This window comes from Danio aesculapii, chromosome 10 (genome assembly GCF_903798145.1).
Source record: "Danio aesculapii chromosome 10, fDanAes4.1, whole genome shotgun sequence".
Lineage (NCBI taxonomy): Eukaryota > Metazoa > Chordata > Actinopteri > Cypriniformes > Danionidae > Danio > Danio aesculapii.
In genome coordinates this window covers 37,504,264-37,531,224 of record NC_079444.1, presented here as the reverse complement: position 1 = coordinate 37,531,224, position 26,961 = coordinate 37,504,264, and the positions used below count along the sequence as shown (strand labels likewise).

Here is a 26,961-nt window from a genome sequence, read left to right as displayed (position 1 = left end):
CAGGTGTTAATGTGGTAATGTCAAGCCCTGGTTGTATTTATAAGTCAGGGGTGTCAAACTCAGTTCCTGGAGGGCCGCAGCCCTGCACTGTTTAGTTCCAATCCTGCTTCAACACACTAACCTGTAAGTTTTAAAGAAGCCTGGAGGACTCAATTAGTTTGACACCCCCGGTATAAGTTAACACACCCCTTTACAGAATGGCCAAAAATGCCCCATACAGTAATTTATCGGTCTTTCTTTCTAATAATTAGATAAAACCACTGTGCATCTTAGATACATGAAAATTATTATTTTTTTAATGTCTGTTGTTTTTTAAAAACATTTGTGTTGAATAAAAAATGTATGTACACAGCTAAATTCTGCTTGATTTGACACATTATTTACATTTTGTGGTAAGGAAATATTTAGTTTGGTGTGGCCAGAGGAAAAAAAATGGTAAAACCTTAGTATTGAGCCCTGAAAATTAATGCGAAATAAAAACTAATTGCAACATGACACTATGAAACCACAGACTGTAAAATATATGGACGTAGCATCCGTGACGTCACCCATAGGTTTCTGAACACTGCAAAAGAAGCTACAAGTAGGCGCGGCCAACCGTCGCCATTTTGTTCGCGCGTCCCACGGCGGGATACTAAACAAGGGCAAAGAGGCGGAGAGTGAGCAGAGCTACAGACACCTGCTGGCACTTTGCTTAGACCTAGCAGACAGACTTTACTTTGGGAGAAACGCTTGATACTTTATTACCTGCGACTCGTTTGTGTTCTGACCACATGTGCTTGGCTGTACACTATATCAATAAAGTGTTTAGACTTTTAAAAACACTGCTGTAACACAATGAGCCACTAAACATTGTTCTTATGATGTTTTTCAACAGAAGGAAAACGCGAAATACTTCCAAACACTTTAATATAGTGTGTGTTAGTAAATGCAAGACTATTGATGAAATCCAGGCATAACACTGTATGATAATGCTTCAGATGACTGTTCTAGAGCCTACAGTAATCAATCTGTCAGATTCTGGAGTGCTTTACACCCCTAAAGAACATTATAAATGATCTTAAATAAAACAAATACATTTATAGAGATGGTGTATAAGTATATAACTTTACTCACATGGGAAACGAGGCCACGTGAATGGTTTGTGAGCACAATTAAGTGCACACAGCATGCCATATAATCTGATAATTGTAAGAAATAAGTCCAAAAGGCAGCTGACTGTGTAAAGCCACATAAAACAACACAAAAATAGGATGAATATGCCGAGATCAGTGGCTAATCTGCCGGATTCAGCTAAGGTGAAGTGACGGCGACCAGCGAGACTTAGCTGTCATTCAAGTGGCCACGCCCTTAATTATGCAAACTTAATATAACCTAATATAAAGGAAATGGATGAGTTATAAAAAAATTCACCCCCCTCACAGTTGTCATGGAGGGTAATAATAGCTATATGAACCAAAATCGTTCTTTGTACCAGGCTGTAAACACCCTTTTTTCTGCTGTAAAGTTGGGCATTCTAACAGTGGGCTAAATTGCAATTTGCTCTATTATGGAGCCAGGACTAGCGGAATTTTGATGAATTGCAGTTTCAGTTACTTCCGTATTGGCTTCCCGAGGGAGAGCGGGAGGTTGCCGCTTGTATGAAACCACAGCCCATTTGCTCATGCTCAAAGGACAAGGTCACACACAACACACAAAACAAGTGAAATGAACGAGGAGTCATGTGGACATAACACAAAATCTAAATCAAGTAATTTCAGCATGCCAAAGTCAAATTTGTGCATAAAAATATAATATATAATACAATTTATTTCTAGTAATTAGATACATAATTAGATACATACCACATAATAATTGCCTCTATACAAATTATCAAGTGTACGCCTCTTAGCTCTTAAAGGAATAGTTCACCCTAAAACCCAAAAGAAGATATTTTGAAAAATGTTAGAAAACTATTGACATTTATAGTAGGAAAAAACACATTTTAAGGAAGTCTGTGATATAGTAATATTTAAATTATTATGTTCAACAGAAGAAAGTAAGTTAACTAACTAACCCCTTTAATGCATTAGGCTGCCTTGAACATTATTAGGGGTTTTCACCTTTTGTAATAGTTTTTCATGAGACCTCTAATTGTCCTTAGGTGTGAAAACATCATACAGTCACTGTCAGAAAGGGCTAAATATACAGATGAATGTACACGACATACAATATTCTCCTTAAGCAGTTTTTCTCAACCATGTTCCTGGAGGACCAGCACAGCGTGTTTTGGATGTCTTCTTTGTCACACCCATTACAGGTCTTTCAGTCTCTGCTAATGAGCTGATGATCTGAATCAGGCGTGTTTGGTTAAGGAGACATAGAAAATGTGCAGAGCTGGTGGTCCTCCAGGAACGTGGTTGAGAAACACTGTCCTTTAGGCAATATTTGAAAAAATGTCATTGTACTCTGTGTTTTTAAAAACAAAAATTTCCTGAATGAATAGCCTTCACACGTGACCAGCATTTAGATTAAAAACGCCCACAATGCCCATGCAAAACAATCCGCAGCCACACTGCTGTGCTGTGCATTAAGCAGGTCTGATGGAAGGACGAGGCAGGGAGAAACACAGGCTCTCCTGCTGTGCTGAGAACACTGAGCTGAGATTTGAACATGCATGTAAAGACTGAGCTGCTTTTGTGAATGCTCATTCCCCATATCTCTCTTCACAGTGGCCGTATACAGCTGGAGGACAGAACATCAGCGCCTGCAGTCGCCACAGGTATCAACACAACCAGATGCACATGTGTGACGCATGCAGGGATTTCATGTCACACACAGTGCTGTACTGATGCTTTTATTACTACAGTCATGACTGTGAGGAGGTTGTGCTAAATAAAACTATCAAAGTAGGTTAAAATGCTGTCATGATGCATACATGCTAGTGGGCAAAAAGATTTTGATGGTATGATAACATTGAAAAAAAAAAATTCAAGGTATTGTGATGACGGCTCTAAAATAAGTTACTTTTATTTCTGGGTAAAAATCAATAGTGTGCCCCCTCCAAATGATTAAAAATTAAATCATTGACTTCTGCTGTCTTCATTAGTTGTCTCTGGATGACTTTCTTTTCTGTGGATATAAATTAAGCCACTGCACTCTTTAGGGTCTATGTATGCTTAGATGTTATATAGAATATATATATGTAGGTATATGTACACTACCTGACAAAAGTCTTGTCTCCTATCCAAGTTTTAGGAACAACAAATAATAACGTGACTTCTAGTTGATCATTTGGTATCAGAAGTGGCTTATATGAAAGGCAAAGGCCTCTAGATTACGCTTATATTACCAATATAAAATATGATCATGCCATGATGTTTAATTATTTCATTAGGACAGTAAGGTCTGACTTTGCCTAGACAAAAGTCTTTTCACTTAACAGAAATATAGTCCAGTACAGCGGTTTAAAAACCGGTAATTGCCCCATGCCTACATGCTAGGTCATTATTCAAAACAAGAGTTAAATGAGTTTGATTCTTTCTAAAAACATTAGGGTAAAAAATGGATTTTTGAATTGAAATAAATGTTAATTAACATTTAATGTGTATAGACAGATACAGTGCTTAATTACAGCGTGTTAATGAAGTGATGAGAGACAGCGCTAACTCTCCTCTCTCTGGACGTGCTGTTCTTATCGGAGCACTACGGCTTACCTTTCTTTCACACTCTTTATGTGTACTGTAATCTTTATTCCACATAATTGCTGGATTCTGTAAAGGTGAGAGCTGTGCTTTCTCTTGCGTTTGCCAGGAATAGGATTTATACTCCAAATTAAACCCTGGGGCTAAACCGTTACTGCTATTAGCTTTAATAGCTAAACATGACTTACATTTATTGGCTTTGACTGGTAGCTTAGCAGCACCCATGCTAATTAAAGCCGCCGGCCTGTGATTACGCAGCGTGTTTTTGAGACACAGGTGACTCATCTGTCCCGCTCTGGCTCCCAGCACTGGGGTTTTAATCGATGTCACCCTGCGCATCCTTTTGGCGGGATAACAGAGTGTTTCTGCTGAGCAGGGACAGGCGCAGAAATGTAGATATTCTCCAGCACAAAACTACACACCAAAAGGGCCAGTATTGACCCCTAAAAGACCTACGATTCATCGACTTTGTCCATGTTGCCACAGCAACAAGACATTCGGACAGACCTTCAATACTGCGCACCTGTATTTAATGGAGCTTTCTGGAAATGCTCTAAAACTACGCTGAAAGCAATATTAAGCACATACATTGCAGTGGCAAATTAGACTTTAGACTCAGGTTAAATTCTAGCCATTAAAGGGCCATGAACCCCCCCCTCCTGTGTCCTCAGGGTGTTTTCACTCCTCTAGTTTGAATAAAGTCAGGAAAGTGGGTGAGTCCAGCTTTGTGCAGGTGGGAGTGTTAAGTGGGGTTTGCATGAAAAGGGGAGTTTGATTACGTGCACAACAGCTGATTTCCACACCGTCAACACAAACACAGACACAGGGGAGATGGACAGTGCTTCAGAGAGCAGCATTTACAGCAGATCTGAGAGCTGTGTAGAAGTGGAGGATTTTCAGTCCATAATATTGTAGTGATAATACTGTAAACTTAGTAAGTGGGTATTTCTGGTAATGGTCTCTCTTGGTTTTCTTCATTCCTCTCAGACAATTCTTCATCTCTGTTAAGGATTTTGGGTGTTCCCCAGGGATCTGTTCTAGGCCCACTATTATTCACAATTTACTTAATGCCACTTGGTCTGATTTTACAACGTTATGGTCTAAACTATCACTTTTATGCAGACGATATTCAACTTTATTCTGTCTGTACACTTACTCCATCCAGCCAAATTGATAAAATCTCTGCTCGTGTGAGGACATTAATGATTGGCTTCACTCAAATTCTTTGAAACTCAACATGGACAAAACTGAGATCATTTTTATTGGCACCCCAGCGCTTACCTGCAATATTTCGACCAGTTTCTCCTGTGAGATTTCCAGCTCTCACATTAAAACATCTACTTCTGTCAAAAATGTAGGTGTAATCTTCAACTCTCCGACACTCTCCTTTCAATCTCACATTAAATCTGCATTCTTTCATTTACGTCATATTGCCCAACCGCGTCCCTTCATCAGTAGCAAGGATGTTGAGACGGTCATCCATGCATTTGTCTCATCACACATCGACTTCTGTAATGCCCTTTTCATTGGTCTGCCTGCCAGCCTCATCTCCAGATTACAATATATTCAAAACACTGCGGCTACAATACTCACTCATATCAAACGTTCTGCTCATATAACCCCAATCTTGTATGACCTCCATTGGCTCCCGGTTGCATACCACATTCAACTCAAAATTCTCCTCCCTGCATTTAGATCCTTAAATGGCATAGCTCCCTCTTATCTTTGTAACATGCTTGTCCCCTACATCCCTACTCGCTCATTACGTTCCTCTGACTCTGGCCTTCTTGCTGTCCCTCAGTACCGCCTCTCTTCAATGGGGGGCAGATCATTTAATGTTATTGCACCCAAACTTTGGAACTCTCCTCCACACTCACTCTGTTCTGTTAATAAGATCTCAGAATTCAAATCTTTACTTAAAACTCACTTGTTTTCTAAAATACTGCATCCAAAATGGTAAAAAGCCTTGGAGTTACGATTGATGACCAACTAAACTTCTCTGACCACATTTCTAGAACTGCTTGATTTTGCAGATTCGCACTCTATAACATCAGAAAGGTCCGACCCTTCCTATCTGAACATGCAGCTCAACTCATTGTTCAAGCTCTTGTTCTCTCCAAACTGGATTATTGCAACTCTCTACTAGCCGGGCTTCCAGCTAACTCTATCAAACCTCTTCAGCTGCTTCAGAACGCAGCAGCACGAGTGGTCTTTGATGAACCCAAAAGAGCACATGTCACTCCGCTACTCACCCGTTTGCACTGGCTGCCAGTTGCTGCTTGCATCAAATTCAAAGCTCTGATGTTTGCTTACAAAGCGACCTCTGGCTTTGCTCCTTCTTATCTGCTCTCACTTCTGCAGATTTATGTGCCCTTTAGAAACTTGCGTTCTGTGAATGAACGTCGCCTCGTGGTTCCATCCCTAAGAGGGAAGAAATCACTTTCCCGAACTCTCGCATTCAATCTGCCCAGTTGGTGGAATGAACTACCTAACTGCATCAGAACAGCAGAGTCACTTCAAGAAACGACTAAAAACTCAACTATTTAGTCTCCACTTTCCTTCCTAATCTGCAACTGCCTCTCTGGCTTTATAACTGTACTCTCTCTCAAAAAAAAAACAAAAAAAAAAAAGTACATTACTAATGCTTTGCTTCTTAGACTTTACACACCTGAAACTTGTCTATAGCACTTATTCACTGTTGCTCTTATAGTTGTGTAAATTGCGTCCTTGTCCTCATTTGTAAGTCGCTTTAGATAAAAGCATCTGCTAAATGACTAAATGTAAATGTAAAATGCTACTCTTCTGATTTGATAAACGGACCACTTTGTTTGATCCACCTGTACTCTGCTTATTTGTCTCTTAGGTCTTGTTTTGTATTTCCAGTTGGTATATTTGACTTCCTGTATGTTTCTGTACCTAATGTTGTCTCAACTTGTTTCTTTCAATATCTGCCTGTACTATCTCTATTTGTTACATTCTTTGTAAAGTGTCCTTGTGCTCTGGAAAGGCGCTATATAAATAACATTTATTAATATTATTAAATCATTTTGACTAAGGTATGTCTTTAAAAACTGTAAGAATACTGCTGACGATACTAACTTTGCCATCTGAGTAAACAAACAACGAACATTGATCGCACACTTACCAAATGCATAGAGACAGGACAATCAACACCAACTGGAACCACGTCTTTTTTAAAAGGAGACGAGCGGCAAATCCAGATTTCACCATTTCCAGATGCGAAAAGCTTTCCAGTTTTTTGTGAGCTGTTCTCTCATCACGGAGAAGTGAAACGGCACATTTATAAACGCAACACTGACGACTCATGTCTCCGAACAATTCTTCTTCTACTACTTGTTTTAATTACGGTTGGCAACACAACATGGTGTCTCTGAGCACTGTAACAGGTATTTGAAGCTATATCATGCATATTAATGAAGTTGCATCTTGTTCATAATAGAGTGCGCTGATTGATTTGAACCAAGTCTTTCTTATGAATTAATGAACAGATGTAATTAAAACTCAATGACGTCACGTTGTACTGGCCGGTAATCTCCATGCTGGAATTTACACAATGACCTCATCGCCTTGCAAAGCTTCATAAATTGGTCACACTTTATTTTTGGTTTTGTTGAATTTGTTTGAATTTTGTTGAATTTGAGTTAATTCTCATCTAATTCTCATTAGATAAGTAGGTTGGGGTTGGAGTTAGTTGTAACCCCAAGTTGTCATGTACTTGCAAAGTTTCTTATAGTCAGTTAAATGTCTGTTGAATGTCTCTATCAACAGATATTAAGCAGACGGTCTATAATACTCAAGTGGACCATCAAAAATAGCATTACCCAAAATTTGCCGTAGAAAGAATTAGCTCTAAACAACGCAAAAAACAACCAATTTTCACTTTATGTGTCCTAATAGTGTTTTTAGCATTGTGGAACACATATATGACGGTCAACATCTCAAAAAATGTGCTGTGATGTTTCATGACCCTTTAAGGGCACAGTGTGCAATTTTTCCACTACAAAACTGTAGTTGCCTTGATTGTAGACGATACTTTGAGTGTGGAATCATGGGAGTTGTGGTCTTCATTACATCCCATTTGGCAAAATGTATAACCCTTTTCTAGTGTTTTTTTTTTTTTTCAAACACACACAAAAAAATCCTACATCTTGTGGCACATCTAAACGTATTCTTCGACACTGTAGCCTTCAGCACAAATGGCGTTCCCAACACATTTACAGTACGTCTATATTGTGATCCATTTCTGAGAATTAACAAGTACATTCATGCTTTTTTGAAGCATTTAAACACTGAAAGCACACTCAAAAATCTATTTAGATTTAGTCTTTGTAAATTGTGGCCAAACCAGCAGCAGAATGAGAACAGGTTGGGCTTGTGGCCAAAGCTACATCTATGTGATCACTGGTGTAAAGCAGAAGGACTACAGACAGTTTCCTGTTGACTGCCAAACGAAATGAGGCGAGAGAAGTGGGACAGAAGGAGGTGAATCTCAAAGATCCACGACACCTGGCCTGGCATGAGCCGAGCGGCCACAGTGACAGGTCTGAACCGCAGATGTCCAGCACACAATGTCTGACTTCACTGGATCTTTTGGAGGGACAAAACAAGAGCTTTACAAGCATCAGTCTGTCTGCAGATTCAAACCAGGAGTCTGATTTTTAAGACCACCTTAAATGTAGGCTCTATAGTCTACTTCATACGCAGATGTTTTGCGAATGGACATTATAGAGGCAGTTCACCCAAAAAAATTGTATTACTGTACCTCATATTTACTCTCCCTCATGTGGTTTTAAACCTTTACGCTTTTCTTTCTTCTGTTGAACACAAAAGATATTATTAAGAATGCTGGTACCATCCATATTACCATAGTACACATTACCATAGTACCATATTAGATAAACCATTACTATGGAAGTCAATGGGTTCCAGCCATTAGCATTTTCCAAACTATCATCTTCTGTGTCCAATAGAAGGAATACACTTAAACAGGTTGAGCAAGTGAAGGGAGAGTAAACGATGACTGAATTTTCATTTTTTGATAAGAGATTTTTGATCTCTAACATCTGTTTTAGACAAATTGAGCACCAAATAAAGATGTAAACATGTCTAGTTCAGATACTCATGAACAGTAAATAAAAGTTAAAAATAAAATGATTGGACAACATAACAGCAGTTGTTTCCTAATATTTAAGAATAAATCGGTAATGGAAACAACATTACTAGAGAAATAAAAGTCTGCATACACACCTGAGCTTTTAAAGTGGTCCGGGCTTGGGTGGTGCTGGGATGGAGAGTTGCAGGTGGAGGTGACGTGCTCGCTCTGCAGCATCTGACCCGTATGGGGTCCCAGGGTGGCATAATCGGCAAAGGAGCAGGGGGCGGCTCGCTGGTCTCCAGGCCCAGAGTAAAAGCCATAATCTGGAAACCCTGAGAAACACAAAGAGATGGACACTGTTAATGAGGAGCACTGTGTAGATCATACGCAAAGATGAATTAACCGACACAGTGAAGTATGAGAAATGACATGAGGCTGAATGATTCCTATTTACACACACTTTGTTAACAGTTACTCAAGAGGTAAACAAACCAAAAGACGATTTCAGTGCTACGGCTAAAGAGAGACCTATTAGAGAACACTTTAGATACAGCAAATCCACTGATGAATTCTGCACATGGCTTAAGTGAAGTTTATTTCTAAACTAATTTCGAGAGGATTACGTGTTTATGATTGACCATGGCTGGTCCCGCATTATCCAACACACGATTCACCAATCAGACCATTCCTAACCCACTATAAATAACTAGAGCTTTTTAAATCTGTATCTTCATCTTGACGAGAATCCCTCCCACCCCTACTTCCCTAGATTGGGCAACACGGTGGCACAGTAACTAGCACTGCTGCCTCACAGCAAGAATGTCACCTGTTAAAGTGGGGAAACCAGAGCACCCGATGGAAACCCACGCCAACACGGGGAGAACCTGCAAACTCCACACAGAAATGCCAACTGGCTCAGCCGGGACTCGAATCAGCAACCTTCTTGCTGTGAAGTGACAGTGCTAACCACTGAGCCTCCGTGGCCTGCACAAAATAGTTTATTTAGAAAAATGCTGGTCACTGAAACCCACATTATGTTTTCCCCTTACTATGAAAGTCAATGGGTGCCAGAAACCAGCATTCTACTAAATATATTGTGTTTTTAACAGCAGGAAGGTTTAAAACCACATAAACAAATGGTTAATTTTTTGGGTGAACTACCCCTTTAACAAAGCATTAATAGCCATTCACATTAAATGAATGATGAACATCCTTTCCAGACACAAAAACACTGTTGATCAGGAAGGCAGATCATCAGCACCTCAGAAGACATCATCTGACAGCTCCGGCTACGCTAACATTTATAGCTGGTCTTTTCAATCCTACATGCAGATTTGCTATACAGAAGGCTTTTCAAATCTTCAGTGGCCTTTCACAAACAGTAAGATGATCCAATCAAAGAAAGCCAGGATTCACCGCAGAAGCCTTTTATCTAGCGTCTCCCCTGCCGCACATTTGCTTTTCATTGGGGTCTGGGACCTGCAGGAGCGTCCTGGAGCCGTGCCGAACATCACAGCGCTGATTATGCCCTCAACAGCTGCCAACAGTAATCTCAAGCTCTAAGTAGTTTCTCTGTCATCAGCTTCGCAACTTTCCCTCGCTGTCCGCGGTTTGTGGGCAAAACGCCTGCCTGTCAAATTACGCTCAAGTGCTGGAATGGCACGGCTCCAGCACTGCCTGCTTACTGTAATATGTGACTTGAGGAATCACACAAATGTGCTGCTGTAATGATTCCAATTACATCTGTCTAAACTCAAGCTTAACAAGCACGATTCGGTGGACAAATACAGATACACAGACAGATGTACGCGTACAAACATTCCTGGGCTAATCGCTTGGGGTGTAGTTTTTACCCTGAATTTTCTGGGCAAACTGCTGAACAAGGTTAATATAGTAAAAAAAAACGAATGAAAAAAAATGACAACGAGAAACGAAAAACATCCATTAACAAATAAAAATAAAGAGGAGTTGTTGTTTTTTTTAAACTAGAACTAACTGAAACTATTGTGTGTATACAAAACTAACTTAAACTAAAATTATAGCAAAAAGTCCTTTGTTTTTGTCTTTGTAAATGTATTTAATAAATACAGTGAGCATTTTAGAAGTAAATCTATTTGCTTCGCGCTGGCAGTTTTTACCAGAGGTGCTTGACCAATATGACACTTTGAAGTCTGTAATCCTGATGCCATTGGCCAGATGAAGCCGGTCCTGCTACAGTCATCCTCGCTGTTGGTCCACAACAAAAACAACGAGTGGACATGACAGCAGCACAGTGACACCATAAATACGACCCAAGAAGACTCTTAAAAGTATTAATTTAACACATTTGTGCCCAATAATGGGTTTTATGTCTGTGATAGTGATCCTGATCACAAACAAATCGTTCTTTTTAACCAGATCTTCTTAGTGAACCAGTTCACTAAATCGTTCACTGAATCATTTAAAACGATTCGCATCTTCAGTAACGTTGAGCACTTATCCACAAACTACTTTTAACATGCCTGATACCTCCATCTAACTCTAAATAAACCACAATATATACTGAGTTATTCAGTTATTAGAACAGAATACTGAGATCAGATTAGAGAAGCGGTGAACTGATAATACTGCGCCTGCGTCATTCAGCAGATGATTAACTGAATACAAACATGTGCACGACAGCCTGCTGTGACTGAACTAAACTTGAACAACTGCAGTGCGGGTAAACCGGGGGCTCAAATGAGAGGATCTAGCCAATCTTAAGTGTAAAGTATTTCAAAACAGAATGTCGTAATGGAATTTAAATAAGTGAATCATGCTTCAATTGGGTTGCAAAACGTAATTGTAAGAAACTTTTCAGATCAGGATGATGTTTTAATTGACTGAAATTATGATTGTTGACTACATATGTTTAGTATGTTGAGTCCAAACATGAGAGGATTGTCACAAAAGATCTGGTTCACGTTACAGATCCAAACCTCCCATCACTACTATGTGTGTATCTAACATCAGAATCAGCCTTGCACACATAATTTACTAAAGGCTGTTGTATTTGAATTTGAGAACTGGAAGATGATAATCTCTTGTGTCAAAAATGTAGCCTATCTTTGGTAGAGTATTTATTCTGATCATTTTGAATCTTGCACCTAACAAATATCCTAATTTATAAAAAAACAACAAACAAACAAAAAACTAAAACTAATACTGAAACTAATAAAAACTAAACTAAAACTAAGCAATTTCAAAATATAGAAACTAGTAAATCTGCCTCTAAAAACTAATTAAAACGAACTGAATTTGAAAACAAAAAGTCAAAACCAAATAAAAACTAATGAAAAATCAAAAACTATTATAACCTTGATGCTGAAACACTTGCCTATTCACACTATTACCAAGTGGATTATTAGCACACTATTACTAAGATATTTACTGTTTATTAGTACTCTACATCCCTAATCCTACTCAATATCTAAACCCAACTACTACCTTAATAACAAATAAGCAGCAAGTTTACAGTTTTGGAGCTAAAAGTCTTAGTTAATGGTTTGTTAATAGTGAAAATTGTACCTTAAAGTAAAGTGTTAATGATTTGTCAATCATGTCACTCCAAGCCAGCAAAATTTAGATTTAATGTGGTGATGGTGAAATGAAGCTTTCTGTAGCAGTGAATCTTTCGACTCAATTGTATCGGAAAAAGGTTCGTTACTCTGAGCTTTCCAAATCAGAGCTCGATAAAGACCTCTGCTGATTATAGTGTGGGAAAGCACAGTGTTGCATAAATGTCAAACATTCACAACTGACCAACTCACTCATGTAGTAATACAACAACAGTACTATAAGGAAATTACTCAATTACTGTAGTTTTTACACATAAGGTATGTTACATCACACCACTGATGACTGTAGTAAAATCAAAAGTAATCAATAATATTCACGTTTATCATATTCCTACTGGTCGTTCCGAACGGGGATCGAACCACCTATTCCTTCATGGGAAGCGAATGCTCTAAGGAGGAGTCTATGGGAGTGAGGCTGGAACAACACCTAGTGTGTCCCTTACAGCAGTGTTTCCCAACCCTGTTCCTGAAGGCACACCAACAGTCCACATTTTTAAGCTTTTCCTAATCAAACACACCAAAATCAACTTATTAGAACATTAGAAGAGACTCCAAAACCTGAAATGAATGGGTCTGATTAGGGAGACATCCAAAATATGTACTATTGGTGTGCCTTCGTGAACAGGGTTGGGAAACACTGCTGTAAGGGACACACTAGGTGTTGTTCCAGGTCACCGCTGGTCTCCCTGGGTCTTGAGTGAGAAACGGACATTTCTGAGTCATCATTCTCTCCCCACCCTGTGCTGTTATTTAGTACTAAACCGTCTTTCACGCTCAACTACAACAGCAAAACAAAGGCCAGAGACACCCTTTTCTTACGGTAATCCATTTTTTCGACGTGCATCCTAATCGCCAGTCGTCCTTGAATTTTAAAGTGGGTTTTCTGCTTCCCGCTAATTAGACAAGCTTCCGCTGCCTCTTCTGCACCCTCTAATTAGATCTTTAACAACAAACAAGAGTCGACCTCTACGCAGACTCCTCCATTTGTTAAACGGCTGAGCAGGGTGCGGGTTGGCGAATGCGTAACACAATGTTTCGCAAAAAACCCCCCACGCCATATGCATTCCACCAGTCGCAGAATTGCCAGGACACCACAATGGCGGCTTCCTGTTCCATCTGCCTAATTCTGCCGATTACAGGATACCGGGAGAGGCAGTACACAAAGCCGACATTCACACACACAACGGATGTACACAGCTGCTTTGTTTATGCTGACACGGACAATTAGCCCTCAGCTGCACAAGGTGCTCAGTCGGGAAGGTCTTATCTAATAAAGGCAGGGAAAATTACCTTTATTGTTCAGGTAGATTGCCTCTAATGATAGTGCCATCAGTGTAAAAGGATATGAATAAAATGAGGCTGAAAAGAGCTCTTCAGTTGGATGGCAAGACAGCAGAAGCAGCCATCTGGGAGCGAGCCGTTGCCTGATTATCTTCCTCTGCTCATTTTCTTTCCAGAGCATACAAATGATTTACTTTCACTTGAGCAAAGGTGAGATACGGAGAGGGATCGGGCAACGCAGCTCTGACATCAAAGTTAGAGAAATAATAGCTTTCCTCTGATCTTCCTAAAACAACACATGTTCTCTGGCAGCGTGTTGTAGAGGCAGCGAGCGGCTCCTCGGGGGGGGGGCTGCAGCGATGTGGGTGTCTCTGCCGCAGAAATGTGTTTTCTTCGTGTGCCACAATATGCGTGGAAATTAATGCTTTGCTAATGAACACCGATCCAATGCTGTTTTGGTTGTGTGGACATCTGCTGTAGCGCTCCGTCGATAGCATAATATCCCAGCACACCACCAGAGCTCTTGAGAATTCAGCTGACAGCAGGCTAAAGCTGGAAAACACCATTTCTGCCTTTTACTGCGATCTGTTAATCACTGCATGTGTCACCAACGCACACACAGACATCTTTTCATGACCAGAGCAAAGTTTGTGTTGCTCATCTTGGAAATGAAGTGGTCTGATGGGGGTCGGAGATGAGTTGACATTAGGGATATAACGATTCACAGTGAGTCGGTTGAAAATCAATTCAAAATATGTGACGATTCAAACCTGTACAAATGTTGAATGAATCGTGATGCATGTTTTGAACAGAGGGGGCGCTGTGTTTACAAGCACACTCGCTTTACCTGCACATCAGCGGTAAGCAAGAGTAAAATGACAGCGGTGAAGTGTGCCAGACAAACACAAAAGCTGCATCTCAAATGGCACTCTATGCACTCATGCGCTATGCACTTACACACTCAACAGCATGTATGTATTGTCGTCCCAAATGGAACACTAATGTTTTTTTACTAAACGGAAATTCAAACCGTTTCCTTGATGACGTTTGGCGGTTGCCAAATCAGTGAAATTAATCACCAAACTATCAAAAAATACCTGCCATGAGTTTAACCGCATTCACCATCAGGAGGCGCTATAATCACTCTCGTAGGAGAATTTTCACCATCTAAAATAAATGAAGTTATCCAACATGCGCGCCTGATAGCTCCGCCCCTTACGCTACGTGAGCAAAGCTGCAGTCGTTGAGTACATGAAGTGTCCATCATTCCACACTTCATTTTACCGGCTGAATGAGTGCATCATCCGGGGAATTAAAGTGCACGTATTATTTTTAGAGTTTTCAGTGTGAACGCATTACTTACACTATTTATACTACAAAATGGCGTAGAATAGCGCATAAGCATGCGATTTGGGACGCAGCTAAACTGTGTGCAAATACTGCGAAAAGATGTTTATTTACACTAACAGAACAACGAATATGATGCACAAACCATCAGCACAGTGCTAAACTACTGTCACAGACGTCTATCCGCAGAAGAAAAAACCATTAAAAACCATGCGGACGGGATGATTTGCAGCTCTGATGAGTGCTACAGAGATCACACAGTGCATCAGTGTTTTCATAGTGAAAGTGTAAAGATGTTTTTCAGACTGAACGAGAAAGCTGTGCTGTTACAGAAGCAGGTATTACATTATTTTTTAGGGATGTCCAGATCTGATCACGTGATCAGAAATCGGGCCCGATCACGTAGTTTCAGACTCGATCATATTCGGATGTTACCTCCATGTCAGGACTCAAATATACATGTATATATAAATATATATATATATTCTTATTCTTTTTTAACACATCGATAGTTATGCTGTGGAGAGTTAGACCTCTTTCTTGACTTCACACAGAAACAGCACCGCGTGTGGCATGACATGCCTTTGTTGCAGAGACGCTATTGGTTAAATGCCGGCAGAGTAGAACACGGAAGCAGCTTGAAGCAGAAAGTGCGAGTATGTCTGCGGTCTGGATGTATTATAAAGTTGATGACGACAACATCCCCATAGCAAACTGTGAGATGTGTAAACTTGGGATTGCCTGCCGGGTGTTTTAAGTTGAGGTTCTGTTTGATTCTATATTAGATTTTTTTTTATTTACTGATGCACTAAAGTCCAAAAGTGAAGAATTGATGGTATTTATTACTTGATTGTTCAAGCTCCCTCACAGAAGTGCTCTGTTTGTTCGGAGTTGTCGAATGTTAAAATTAGATGAATCAAATACAAAATAAGGAGCATCCTGAATCTGTTTCTTCGCTCTTCTTTATTCTTTTTTTATGTATTATAGAAGTATCAGATCGGGCTTCTGTATCAGTGGATACTCAAAATCAAATCACTCAGACTTTGACTTGAGGGCAAAAAAAACCCTGATTGGAACATCCCTATTATTTTACCCTCTCCTTTACAAACGAGTTTTTGCATGTTTTAACAATTTGCCTATTATTATTATTGAATATTTAAAATTGTTCAAGATGATATCTTCTTAAGTGTATCACACTGATACTTATACTAATTTATTATACAAGTAATTTAATTATTCACCTTCATAATCATGTTCAACTCCTGTCTCTGTCCTACTATATAATTAGTCATTTTATAATCTGGAGCAGAGTAGGCTATTGACCATCTCTGTACACACTACTGCTCTCTGGTTCCATAAAGGCTTACCTCTCCACACCAGCTATCTCAGTCCTCACTGAAAGAGTGTTTTTCAGCAGGGGACATTGTACATTCGCAAAGACCTCAGCTTGTGCCAGAAAACAGAGATATGCTGATATTTCTTTTTAAAAATGTCAAATCCCAGCACAGTCACAGTTTTAGTTTGTTTATATTAATGAGTCTTCTTTAGTTTTTTTGGAATGTATCTGTTTTTAAAAGAGCAATTTGGTTATGGCAGAAAAATATTATCTTGCAAAAAAAGTGCAGCATGTAAGAAAAAATGAAAGAGCTCATCACCTTAAATTTGTTTCAAATAACTTTGGTAAAAAAAATTGTGCCTAAATTGTGAATCGTGAAATTAGTATCATGAATCATATCGAATTGTGAGTCAGGTGAATCTTTACATTCCTAGTTAACATCCCACAATGGATTTTCAGGGAAAAAATAATAATAAATAAATGAATAATCACACACCAGTCAGAAATATTTGACTAAAGTTAAGACTCAAGTATTCAAACAAATGAAATATAAGAATATCCATTGTATACAGCACATGCTCTTAACCTGCCCTGACTATGTTTGCTTTGATTAGGCCCACACAGAATCTGCCTGTGCAGAACTCTGCAGATTTTTAGCTCATTATTGAGCCTTTGTGTTTACTAGTGTAAATGTGTTCAATTTATATTTATTCAGTTTTTAAATTAATTTCACTAATATTATTGTGATATAATAATAATAATAATATTAAAATGTTCATATAATTTATCTACAATACAGTTTTTAAAAGTAGTACATTCTGTCTTTTAGTAGATGTATTATATAAGAGACTTTCTTTGTTTACCAAATAAGTGGATCTAATTGGATTTGCATTGTAGACATTAAATAAAAGTTAAAATTGTATTATTTTTTTTATTTTATATATTAAGTTTTTAGTTATGATACTCCTAAAGATATTCTGCATAAATCCACAGATTTTTTATAAAATTCTCCGCTGAAATAGCATAAAATGTCTGCAGATTCTGTATGGCCCTACGTATGACACGCGCAACGTTCAGCTTATAAATACGGTCATGGCAGTGTATGATTTGTGTGCCATTTTCATTTAGTTTGAGTTATTTTCACAACAATGAAGGATGCTGACATTAGAAATGCTAAGCAGATGTTGTGAATATATGCATATCAGTTGCTATAAATATCACATTCAAATAACATTATATGAACAAAATCCACATTAGATTGCTTTTGTACATTATTAAAGACACTGGTGCTGTTTCACTGCAGTTAATAAAAATGCATAGTATCTTTGCACTTTTGGAGCGTGATGCTAATTGTGGTTCTAATGTATATTTTGTAAAGCATTTTATATAAGGAATAGAGATCAAAGCAATGGGCAATCTGGTAATCCCAGAATAAAGACAGATAATAGCTAAATAAACACAAAAGCATAATGAGGATTACATCTCACACACCAGCTCATGTCTGGCAGAGGTGTGAAAGATGAAGAGGGAAATCTGCCATGTCACTTTAATAGAGTACACGTAAGATTACAGAAGGGCAGTATAGTTTTATTAGCCTTTATATTAGCCTTCTCTAAAAACACACATGGCATTGTCGGAGAAAAAAAAATAAGTTTCATTATTTGTAGAGTAAACCACAGCCATATCACCCTGCAGCCCAAAACCGGTTACTCACTGAAGCTAAGCAGGGCTGAGCCTGGTCACTACCTGGACGGCAGACCACATGGGAAAACTAGGTTGCTGTTGGAAGTGGTGTAAGTGAGGCCAGCAGGGGCGCTCAACCTGTGGTCTGTCTGAGTCCTGATGCCCCAGTAAAGTGAAGAGGACACTATTCTGTCAGTGAGCGCCGTGTTTTAGATGACATGTTAAACTGAGGTGCTGACTCTCTGTGGTCATTAAAACAGATCCCATGGCACTTCTCGTAAAGAGTAGGGGTGTAACCCTGGTACTGGCCAAATTCCCTCCATCGACCTCCCAATCATCATCCCCATCCACTGAATTGGCTCTATCACTGTCTCTCCACCCCATCACTCCATCTAGCTACACTGGCGCCGTTGTCCTGTGGCTGCAGTCACATCATCCAAGCGAATGCTGCACACTGGTGGTGGAGTAAGGAGACCCTTCTCATGATTGTGAAGTGCTTTGAGTGCATGACCATACACAATAAATGCACTAAATAAATTAAAGCACATTACTTACTAGAGTAATTGAAAATGACAGCCTCACAGACAGTACAGCGGATCCATAATGGTGTCAAAATCTGACAGCAACTTCTTCAATTCCATCGCAACCATAAACAGGAGAGTGTGTGCAAAACGGAGCGTGTGCAGGTGACGCTCTCAGGTGTGACTTCAGCTCAGCTCCTAGTTACAGTATCACTGTCGATTGTATCTTCAGCCCAATTATTAATATTCCAGCTATCAGTGCGAAACAAAAGACCCCTTCTTCCATTTGTTTCTCTTTTTTTCACTCTCTCGCTAGTCTAATTGGATGTAATTACTCATCTGCAAAACAAATGAGTGGGTCTGCGTTGCCGTGGCGACCGGATCAGTGGGCCCAGCAGTGCGAATCGTTCGCCGAGCCTCATTTCTGACGATAATTACCCCTCTTCCCCTCTCTTTCACTCTCGCCATCTCTTCAGTGAACAACAGAAAAGACTCAAAGTTCCATCTCCAGTCATCGCTGTTCTACATGTTTCCTTTCTCTTGTTCCCGCTCTCCCAGCATGCAGTCGGCAGTGGATAACGGCTCCCCTCGCTTCCACTTAGCAGAGCACACAAGTGACCTCAACTAGCCTCTCACACACACACACATACACACGTCAAACAGTCTAAGAGCTTTCGATCACTTTCACAATAAAACACAAGCCAGTGTCTGTCCTCCACCACTTACACAGCTGAGCTGGTTAAGAGTGCATCAGTGAAGGAGTGTGCGATTATCCCTCCCCACACACACACAAGCTACTCCCACTCAAATCCCTGGTGGCCATTCGAACAAGCCACTTCATGGCGGATGTCAGTTAGTCCATCATATTGGCCCCCAAATTAGCTTTGAATTTCAGAGCAGCTGTAATTAGCCTCTTCATTTCCACCTAAGTCAATTTGGAAAGCAGAAAAAAGCCAGCCGTGCCTGGATTTAGCTTTCACTTTCCATTTAAAACACTCCTTTTTTTGACTGAGCGGCTGGCTAATTAACATCACTAGACCCCCTTTCCGTAAGTAGCGACATTTAATAAATAATACATATTTAATGTCTTGTCATTCTGGTGCTCAGATAGGCTTTGCTGATGAATTTTAACACATGATTTATTCTGGCATTTTCAGGCATTTTCTCAGGTCTCTCTCAGCACTTTTTCTCCAGTTGAATGGCAAAGTAACCTCAGAAATCAAGCACGGTAGATCTAAATTACTGATGGTTCAGTTGCAGAGCTTTTGATACCGAGCGCTATGATTTGGAGATGCAAACAGTAGGAAAGACACCCATCCTGCACATTTCTTTCAAACACTGAATGTAACTTGAATGATTTAGGGCTGTGTATTTATGTCCTCATATAAAAATAAATACTGTTCATTGTAAATCATTGTAAACTCAACTCAAACATTTCACATTACAGATAATACCATTTTTTAAATAAATATAGTTTCATTCATAATTTTTTTTCTTCGGCTTAGTCCCTTTATTAATCAGGGGTCGCCACAGCAGAATGAACCAGCAACTTATCCAGCATATGTTTTACACAGCGGATGCCCTTCCAGCTGCAACCCATCACTGGGAAACATCCATACACACTCATACACTATGCACAATTTTAGCTTAACAAATTCACCTATAGCGCATGTCTTATGCAAACCCATGGAGGAAACCCACACGAATACGGGGAGAACATGCAAACTACACACAGAAACGCCAACTGACCCAGCTGAGGCTCGAACCAGCGACCTTCTTGCTGTGAGGCAATTGTGCTACCCATTGTGCCACTGCGTCGCCAATATAATTTGACTAATGAAATATTTATTGGAGACACTCTGGTGTTACTGCCGTTTACCACTGTAGCAAGCGGGGTATCTGCGAGGTCTTAAAAAGTCTTCAAATGTCTTCAATTTCAAAATCCAAATTTTAGGCCTTAAATTGACTGAAATATTGTGTTGTAGGTCTTAAATCCTTTTAAACAGGCCTTAATTTTCCTATCTCCATGTAAAGCTACCCAATCATACCAACACCCATCCAATCACTAACTTTACATCTCAATAAAATGTATTATTTCTTACTTATTAACTCTATTTACCAACTCTATTCATATTTCTATTTTCATACATATGGTTTAATTATCTTCCATACTACAACATTTGTTTTTAGTGTGTTTTTTTTTTATTTTAACTGGGCCATTAGAAAAAAAACCTTAGCGTTTAGCCTTGTGTAAGTCTGAAATTTAATTCATTATGGTGTTAAAAAGGTCTTAAAGTCTTAAATTTGACTTGAAACCTGTAGAAACCCGAGTTCAATCTGCATGATTTTAGCCCTGATTTCACGCGAGTAACAATCACATAGTGTGAACCATCAAAGACACGATCAGAGATAATCGCCAATGAGTCGACACACCAATGAGATACTTGGCGTGCTAAATATCAGGACCTGTTGGTGATTCAAAATCATGCCGTGTGAAATGTTATCTGATTGAAAATAATATCAGTGATTACCTACAGCCAATCAGAGAGCAGCATCCACTAGTGTGGGTATCTGTAGGCCAGCGGGAGGTTGGGGGAGAAGTTAAAAGCGTTTCTTTTCAGTCTATTTGGACCCAAGAAATGAAGGAAAAACTGGCAGGACCACCGTGTTTGTTTGACGTGTCATCTGAGCAATACCATAACTGTGTTGAAAAAGAAAAAGGTTTGAGAGAAATTGCTAATTCCCTTCAATAGCCAGGTGAGCAGAAGAAGTGCACTTTCTACCCCACTAAAGGCTTCTTTTTCATTATGTACTCAAAAACAAAAGATACACTATGTGACCTGGCGTTGTTTCCATGTCATTTGTGCGTGTTTGGTTGTGAGGCGTAGTTTGTGGACAAAGACAAAGTTGTCGGTGATTTTTCCTATTGTAAAGTCATGCAGAATGAAATCCCCTGTTGCTGATCCATCACACAGCACAGACAGAATGCTACCTCAGATAGTCATGCAGTGTGAAAGCATTATGAATACTTTAAAAATCCTGCAGTGTGAACTGGGCATTAGGTGTCTGCCAGTGGTGTATAGAGTACTGAAAAATCATACTCAAGTAAAAGTTCCATTACTTGCCTAAAAATGTAGTGCAAGTCGAGTAAAAGTATCTGTTGTAAATATTACTCAAAGTATGAGTAAAAAGTAGACCTTTTAAAAGTACTCAAGAGTAGAGAGTAGTGAGTATTATGCTATTAAAAACTGATGCGGTTACATGTAATTTGTGAATGTGTGTAAACATAACATTCTGTAGTGCATCTAGTTATTGCCCAGCAAGCACACATAGTCATAAGACATTAATAATAGTTTAGATTTAGGTAGTGACATCAGGTGACCAAAATTCAGTGTCTATCCAGCGTCTAAGGACATTGTTCAATAATGACGTCAAATGATCCAACGTTGAGCCAACATCTAAAACCAACATCTTATTGACGTCAAATACTGACATTTATTTGTCAGGTATAGCAAACAAAATCCAATGTCTGATAAACGTCAATAGTGGTAACGTCCACACAACGGCAAGCTGTTACATCATTAGATAGTTGATATTGGTTCGTTTTAGGTTGTACGTTGACGTTGGCCTGACGTTGAGTTCTGACGTCTACTTGATTTTCATTTCCAAACAAAATGCAACGTCCCCGTGATGTTAGGGTACAACGTCCATCTGCTGGGTGTTTAAGGCCATTTCGATCATCATACAGTAAACATCCGTCATCTTGTGATCAGTGACATGCATCTAAACAGTATCTGGGTCAATGCGTGTAAAGACTTTGGACATCTTCTCGGACACTTTGAATACTTCCAAACAGTTTGCTGCAATTATATATCGCCCATGTCTTGAGGTAGTTTACTATGATGGGATTTACCTTCTATGTTTTCTAATCCCCATAGAAAAGAAAAAATGAAGTAGTGACTGCAGGTTGAAGGAAATTAGTGGAGTAAAAGTGAAGATACTGCACAGATTTCTGTACAGAAAAGTACACATTTTTAAAACAACTTAGTAAATTTCAATTCCTGAGAATAACTACTCAATTACAGTAATTTAGGTATTTGTAATGAGTTACTTTACACCACTGGTGTCTGCATCATATCTATTCTGCAAGTAATAAATAGGGCTAATAAAACAGGTAATGCAAAGACATGATTCCTTCAAACAAAACCTCTGACAGATTCACTCTCTAAAGTGTCTTCATCTTTGCAGATCTCAGTAGGGCAACAGATTTTGACACCGTTGCTACAATGTAGCTGCATTTTAATCAAATTTTCTGAGGGATTTACATCACATACAATCCAGCTACCTGATCCTGTGTTTTATTGTAACATCTTACACACAAGCCAAACCAGCAATCCACAGAGAAGCTTTTCAAAAGCTTGTTGGGATGAAATGGATAATGATCTCAGATAATGTGAGGTATTTTGCCAAACACGAGCATCTTCATGCCCGGGCAGATGGGCAGGCGGCCCACTGTAGCAGAGCAGAACGCAACAACAACTCATCTGCTTTCTCCAATACAACCTTGTAATGCCACCATGCTTCTGTCTGTTAATTAGAACAAATGAACCTGAACCCACTTGGAGTTTCTTTAGGAAAAAAATGAAGAGCAGCAGATTCGGTAGGACGCCGGGGTTAAATGCAGCAACCGCTGGCCATTGAAAAACCCCTGACACAGGACTGCTTATTCAAGAGAACATAGCTCAACACCGCTCTCTCCCACAATACACCAGGGCCCAGGAAACTGCCTCCACTGCACTCCATCTGCTCAGCAAACTCATCACTTTCCACTGATCTGTTAGTGTCTTACGACAACCACCAACTCACTGGGGGAAGAGGAGATGAAGACAGGAGGACAGATGGAAATAGAAGATGGGGGGATGAAAAGGTGAGGAAAAGAAAAGCTGCACATGATGAGGTGAATCAAAAGAAAGAGACACTCAAAGGTCCTTTCTGCCTTAATGATCAGGAATGGATCGGTGGGCCTACGACAACCTCTGGAAAAACAGCAAGCATCCCATGATCCTCCTCTGAGAGAGCATTGCATTGGTCTGAATCGAACAGAGAGATCCAGGGGGAAATGCCTCAGCAAAGCAGGAGAGGACGACACACACACACACACACACACACACGCCGCCAGCGCTGCGCACAGGGAGATGTGTCTCCAGAAGAGTCTCTGCAGAGGGACACACTCTCACCTGAATCACTGCAACTCTCCCATTAACAGCACACAGCCGTGAAAAGGCCATTGCTGAGTTTAGATGAGGGATTGTGTGTGTTTCTGAAAATAATTCAATGAAAATGTTGGTTTATTTTGCTAGCTCACATTGCTATTCTTAAGGTGAATAATTAATTTATTCAACTTATTCATTCATTCTTTTTCCTTCAGCTTAGTCCCTTTATTCAGCAGAATGAACCGCCAACTTATCCAGCATACTGTATGTTTTACACTGCGGATGGCCTACCAGCTGCAACACCCATACACACTCATTCACACACATACACTACGGCCAAATTAGTTTATTACATTCACCTATAGCACATGTGTTTGGACTAGGGCTGTGCAATTAATCAAAATCAAATTGCAATCATGTTTTGAAACGTTTCGATTAGCTAAACACAAGAGACTGTGATATGAAAAATATATGTATTATTTAATTTCCCCCGCCCAGAACAAATGCATGACTGCCGTCTGTGTGTGATAGTCTTACTAACCAACTGAGTGAGCTGACTTTTGATCTGCACAATCAGAATTGCGCAACTGAACTATGCGGAACGCCCACAATAAAACAAACAAACAAACAAAAGGGTGCGGACGAGTGAGATGATGGCATTTGCCACTTCAGAAGCATTAATAGACTAATTAATATCAAAGAAAAACAGGACATTAGTAATATGAGAATACACTGAACAAAACCAGGTCATTTAAAAGAGCTGGCGCAGAATTGTTGCCACAGCACGAGGAAATACAAAAACCAGCACCTAAAAAAGCCCCAAAGACAGCAATATGAGGAGTGCCTTGCTAAAAAGTCAACTAAAAGTATTGCCAGTGACACTCAATCTAGTAGCAACCAAAAGCAAAGTAGAATTTCAGAGCTGTTACAGCCATGTTAGTTTGCTGAGTGTTCTGTATTTTTATAATTTTTTTTTTTGTATAATAAGCTACACTATCTCCATAATTTGAGTTCAACTTGTTTACAGAAAGGTAAGGTCATTTTATTTAGCTAGTTAGCTAATATCTTTTCAGTTCCTTTTTTTTTTAAATAAACACTCACTGCATTTTAGCAGTAAGAAGCTACGTAACAGATTATTGAGCTGAAGCTCGACTACAAAATTAAACCGCAAATCGAAATCTTAATATCTGTCAAAAAATAAATAAATAAAATAAAAATTTTAAATTAATCACAATTAGATATTTTCCCCAAATTGTACAGCCTTAGTTTGGATTGTGGGGGAAACCGGATCACCCGGATGAAACCCACACCAACATGGGAAGAACATGCAAACTCCACACAGAAATGCCAACTGGCCCAGCCAGAACTCGAACCAACGACCTTCTTGATGTGAGGCAACAGTGCTAACCATTGAGCCACCGTGTCACCAAGTTATACAACAAAAAAAAAAAGAAATGTTGTTGTAAATAGTCTTAAAGTCTGAATATTTGCTTCTGTGTTTGAAATGGCGGTCATTCTGTTTACATCAACTTGAGGGCTTCCATAGTAACTGCATAGCAATATTCTTAATCACGCCCCTCTTACCATTAGTTTGCTACAACAGAATGATACACAGAGGAAAGTCCCGCCCCTACTCAATAGTCTGTTTCAGTTAGAAGTACATACTGAAATAAAAGACTCAGCAACTTGTGGTTCATCGTGGATTAAGCGCAGTTATACTGGGCAAATAAACACCAACTGAAATTGAACAACCCTGGTGTTCAGATGTTTAGTCTGGTATCTAGCGTTCATTTTAATGTTCGAGCAGCAGCAGGACTGTTGAAACATGACCCACGTCAGTATGGAGTGTATTTGCAGCATTAAGAGCAGGTCAAGCATTCTAATGCGATGTTCAAAGTCAACCATTTAAACTTCGTCTCTATTTGACCTTCAGAAGTGCATCCAATGATTAACTGACAATGCACGTGACATGTATTACACATTATGCGCAATGCACTGACTATGCAGAAATCCACAAGAATCGCTGTCTTTATGACAGAATGACATTCTTGTATGACAGAATGCTAGAAGCTTATCTTGACATTTAAAAAAATGCAGCCAAAAAACCCTTTATTTGCTTTCACTATGTTTACTGAATATTTCCACACAATGCTTTTCATGTGGAGGTCACAGAAACATTTGTTTTGATGGAGGCACGGCTGAGCAAAATTCAGATTTGACTCAATTTCGGTTGAGTCACAGAACCGCCTACAATTCAGTAAATTCCATTTGAATAAGTCTTCAAACAATAATTGCGTTACGAGCCATTTACATTTGAGTTGTTTTTCCACTGCACAGTATGGTACTGTTTGGTTCTGTTTGCATTTCCACTGCAATTTAGTACTGTTTAGAGTAGATGTAATTATCCGTGTAGTTGTGCCGCCTCTACTTTTGTGCCTTCTTTTAAAGAAAAAAATCTATTTGGGTCATCCCAACCAGCTCTCGCTTAGTCTGCTCCTCAGCTACCAAAGAGAAGAATGTATATACCACTTTTACTGATGCACGATGCTGCCATGTCAGGTGTTTTTTCTTGCAATGGTGTAAAAACTTGTTTCAGTTTCTTTCCTCAGTTTGACAAAAAATAATATGGTGAATAATGTTGAACTGGAAAAAAATACTGCACATTTCTCCCTGCTCTGGATGTCAATGACTACTGCTTTCCAACATTCCTCAAGAAAGAGTTCCTTAAGAGTTTTCTATGATTTTTCCAAGACTTTCAAGTAAATTTTCATGACCTATTGTTTCATGCAATGTCTACATATGCAAATGAAAAAAATTCATGTTCAAATTTATTACAACATATTGTAAAACACGTAACAATTTATTCAATTTATATTTATATCTATGTAAATTTGATTTACACCACACTAATAATGTAAGAGTACTGTATGTGATTGCCCAAGGACAGAAAAGTAACCTATATTAAAAGTATTAAAAGTATACAAATATCTGTTTTCCATGACTTTTCCAAAACTTTGTGGGATTTTCTGTTTTTCCAAAACTTTTTCAGGCCTGGAAAATGTCATAAAAATTTTCAGCACTTTTACAGGTTTTCCATGACCGTATGACCCCTGTATGTTGTGTTGAACTGAAAGAGGAAACTTGTAAAACTTTGAAATCACTTGAAAGAGATGAAAATTATGGCA

At 39.2% G+C, this 26,961-nt stretch overlaps 1 protein-coding gene and 1 long non-coding RNA gene across 2 annotated transcripts in view; one reads left to right on the top strand and one right to left on the bottom strand.

Annotated features, from left to right (window-relative positions):
• Positions 1-2,880, top strand: part of LOC130236495 (uncharacterized) — a 94,249-nt gene extending 91,369 nt beyond the window's left edge. Inside the window, exon 4 of the long non-coding RNA XR_008838470.1 lies at positions 2,712-2,880. This is a non-coding gene — a long non-coding RNA (uncharacterized LOC130236495). The remainder of the gene's footprint in view (positions 1-2,711) is intronic.
• The window catches only part of msi2a (musashi RNA-binding protein 2a), a 336,546-nt gene that overhangs the window by 16,245 nt on the left and 293,340 nt on the right, over positions 1-26,961 (bottom strand). Inside the window, 1 exon segment of the mRNA XM_056467211.1 lies at positions 8,952-9,131. Within this exon segment, the coding sequence (XP_056323186.1) occupies positions 8,952-9,131 (180 nt within the window).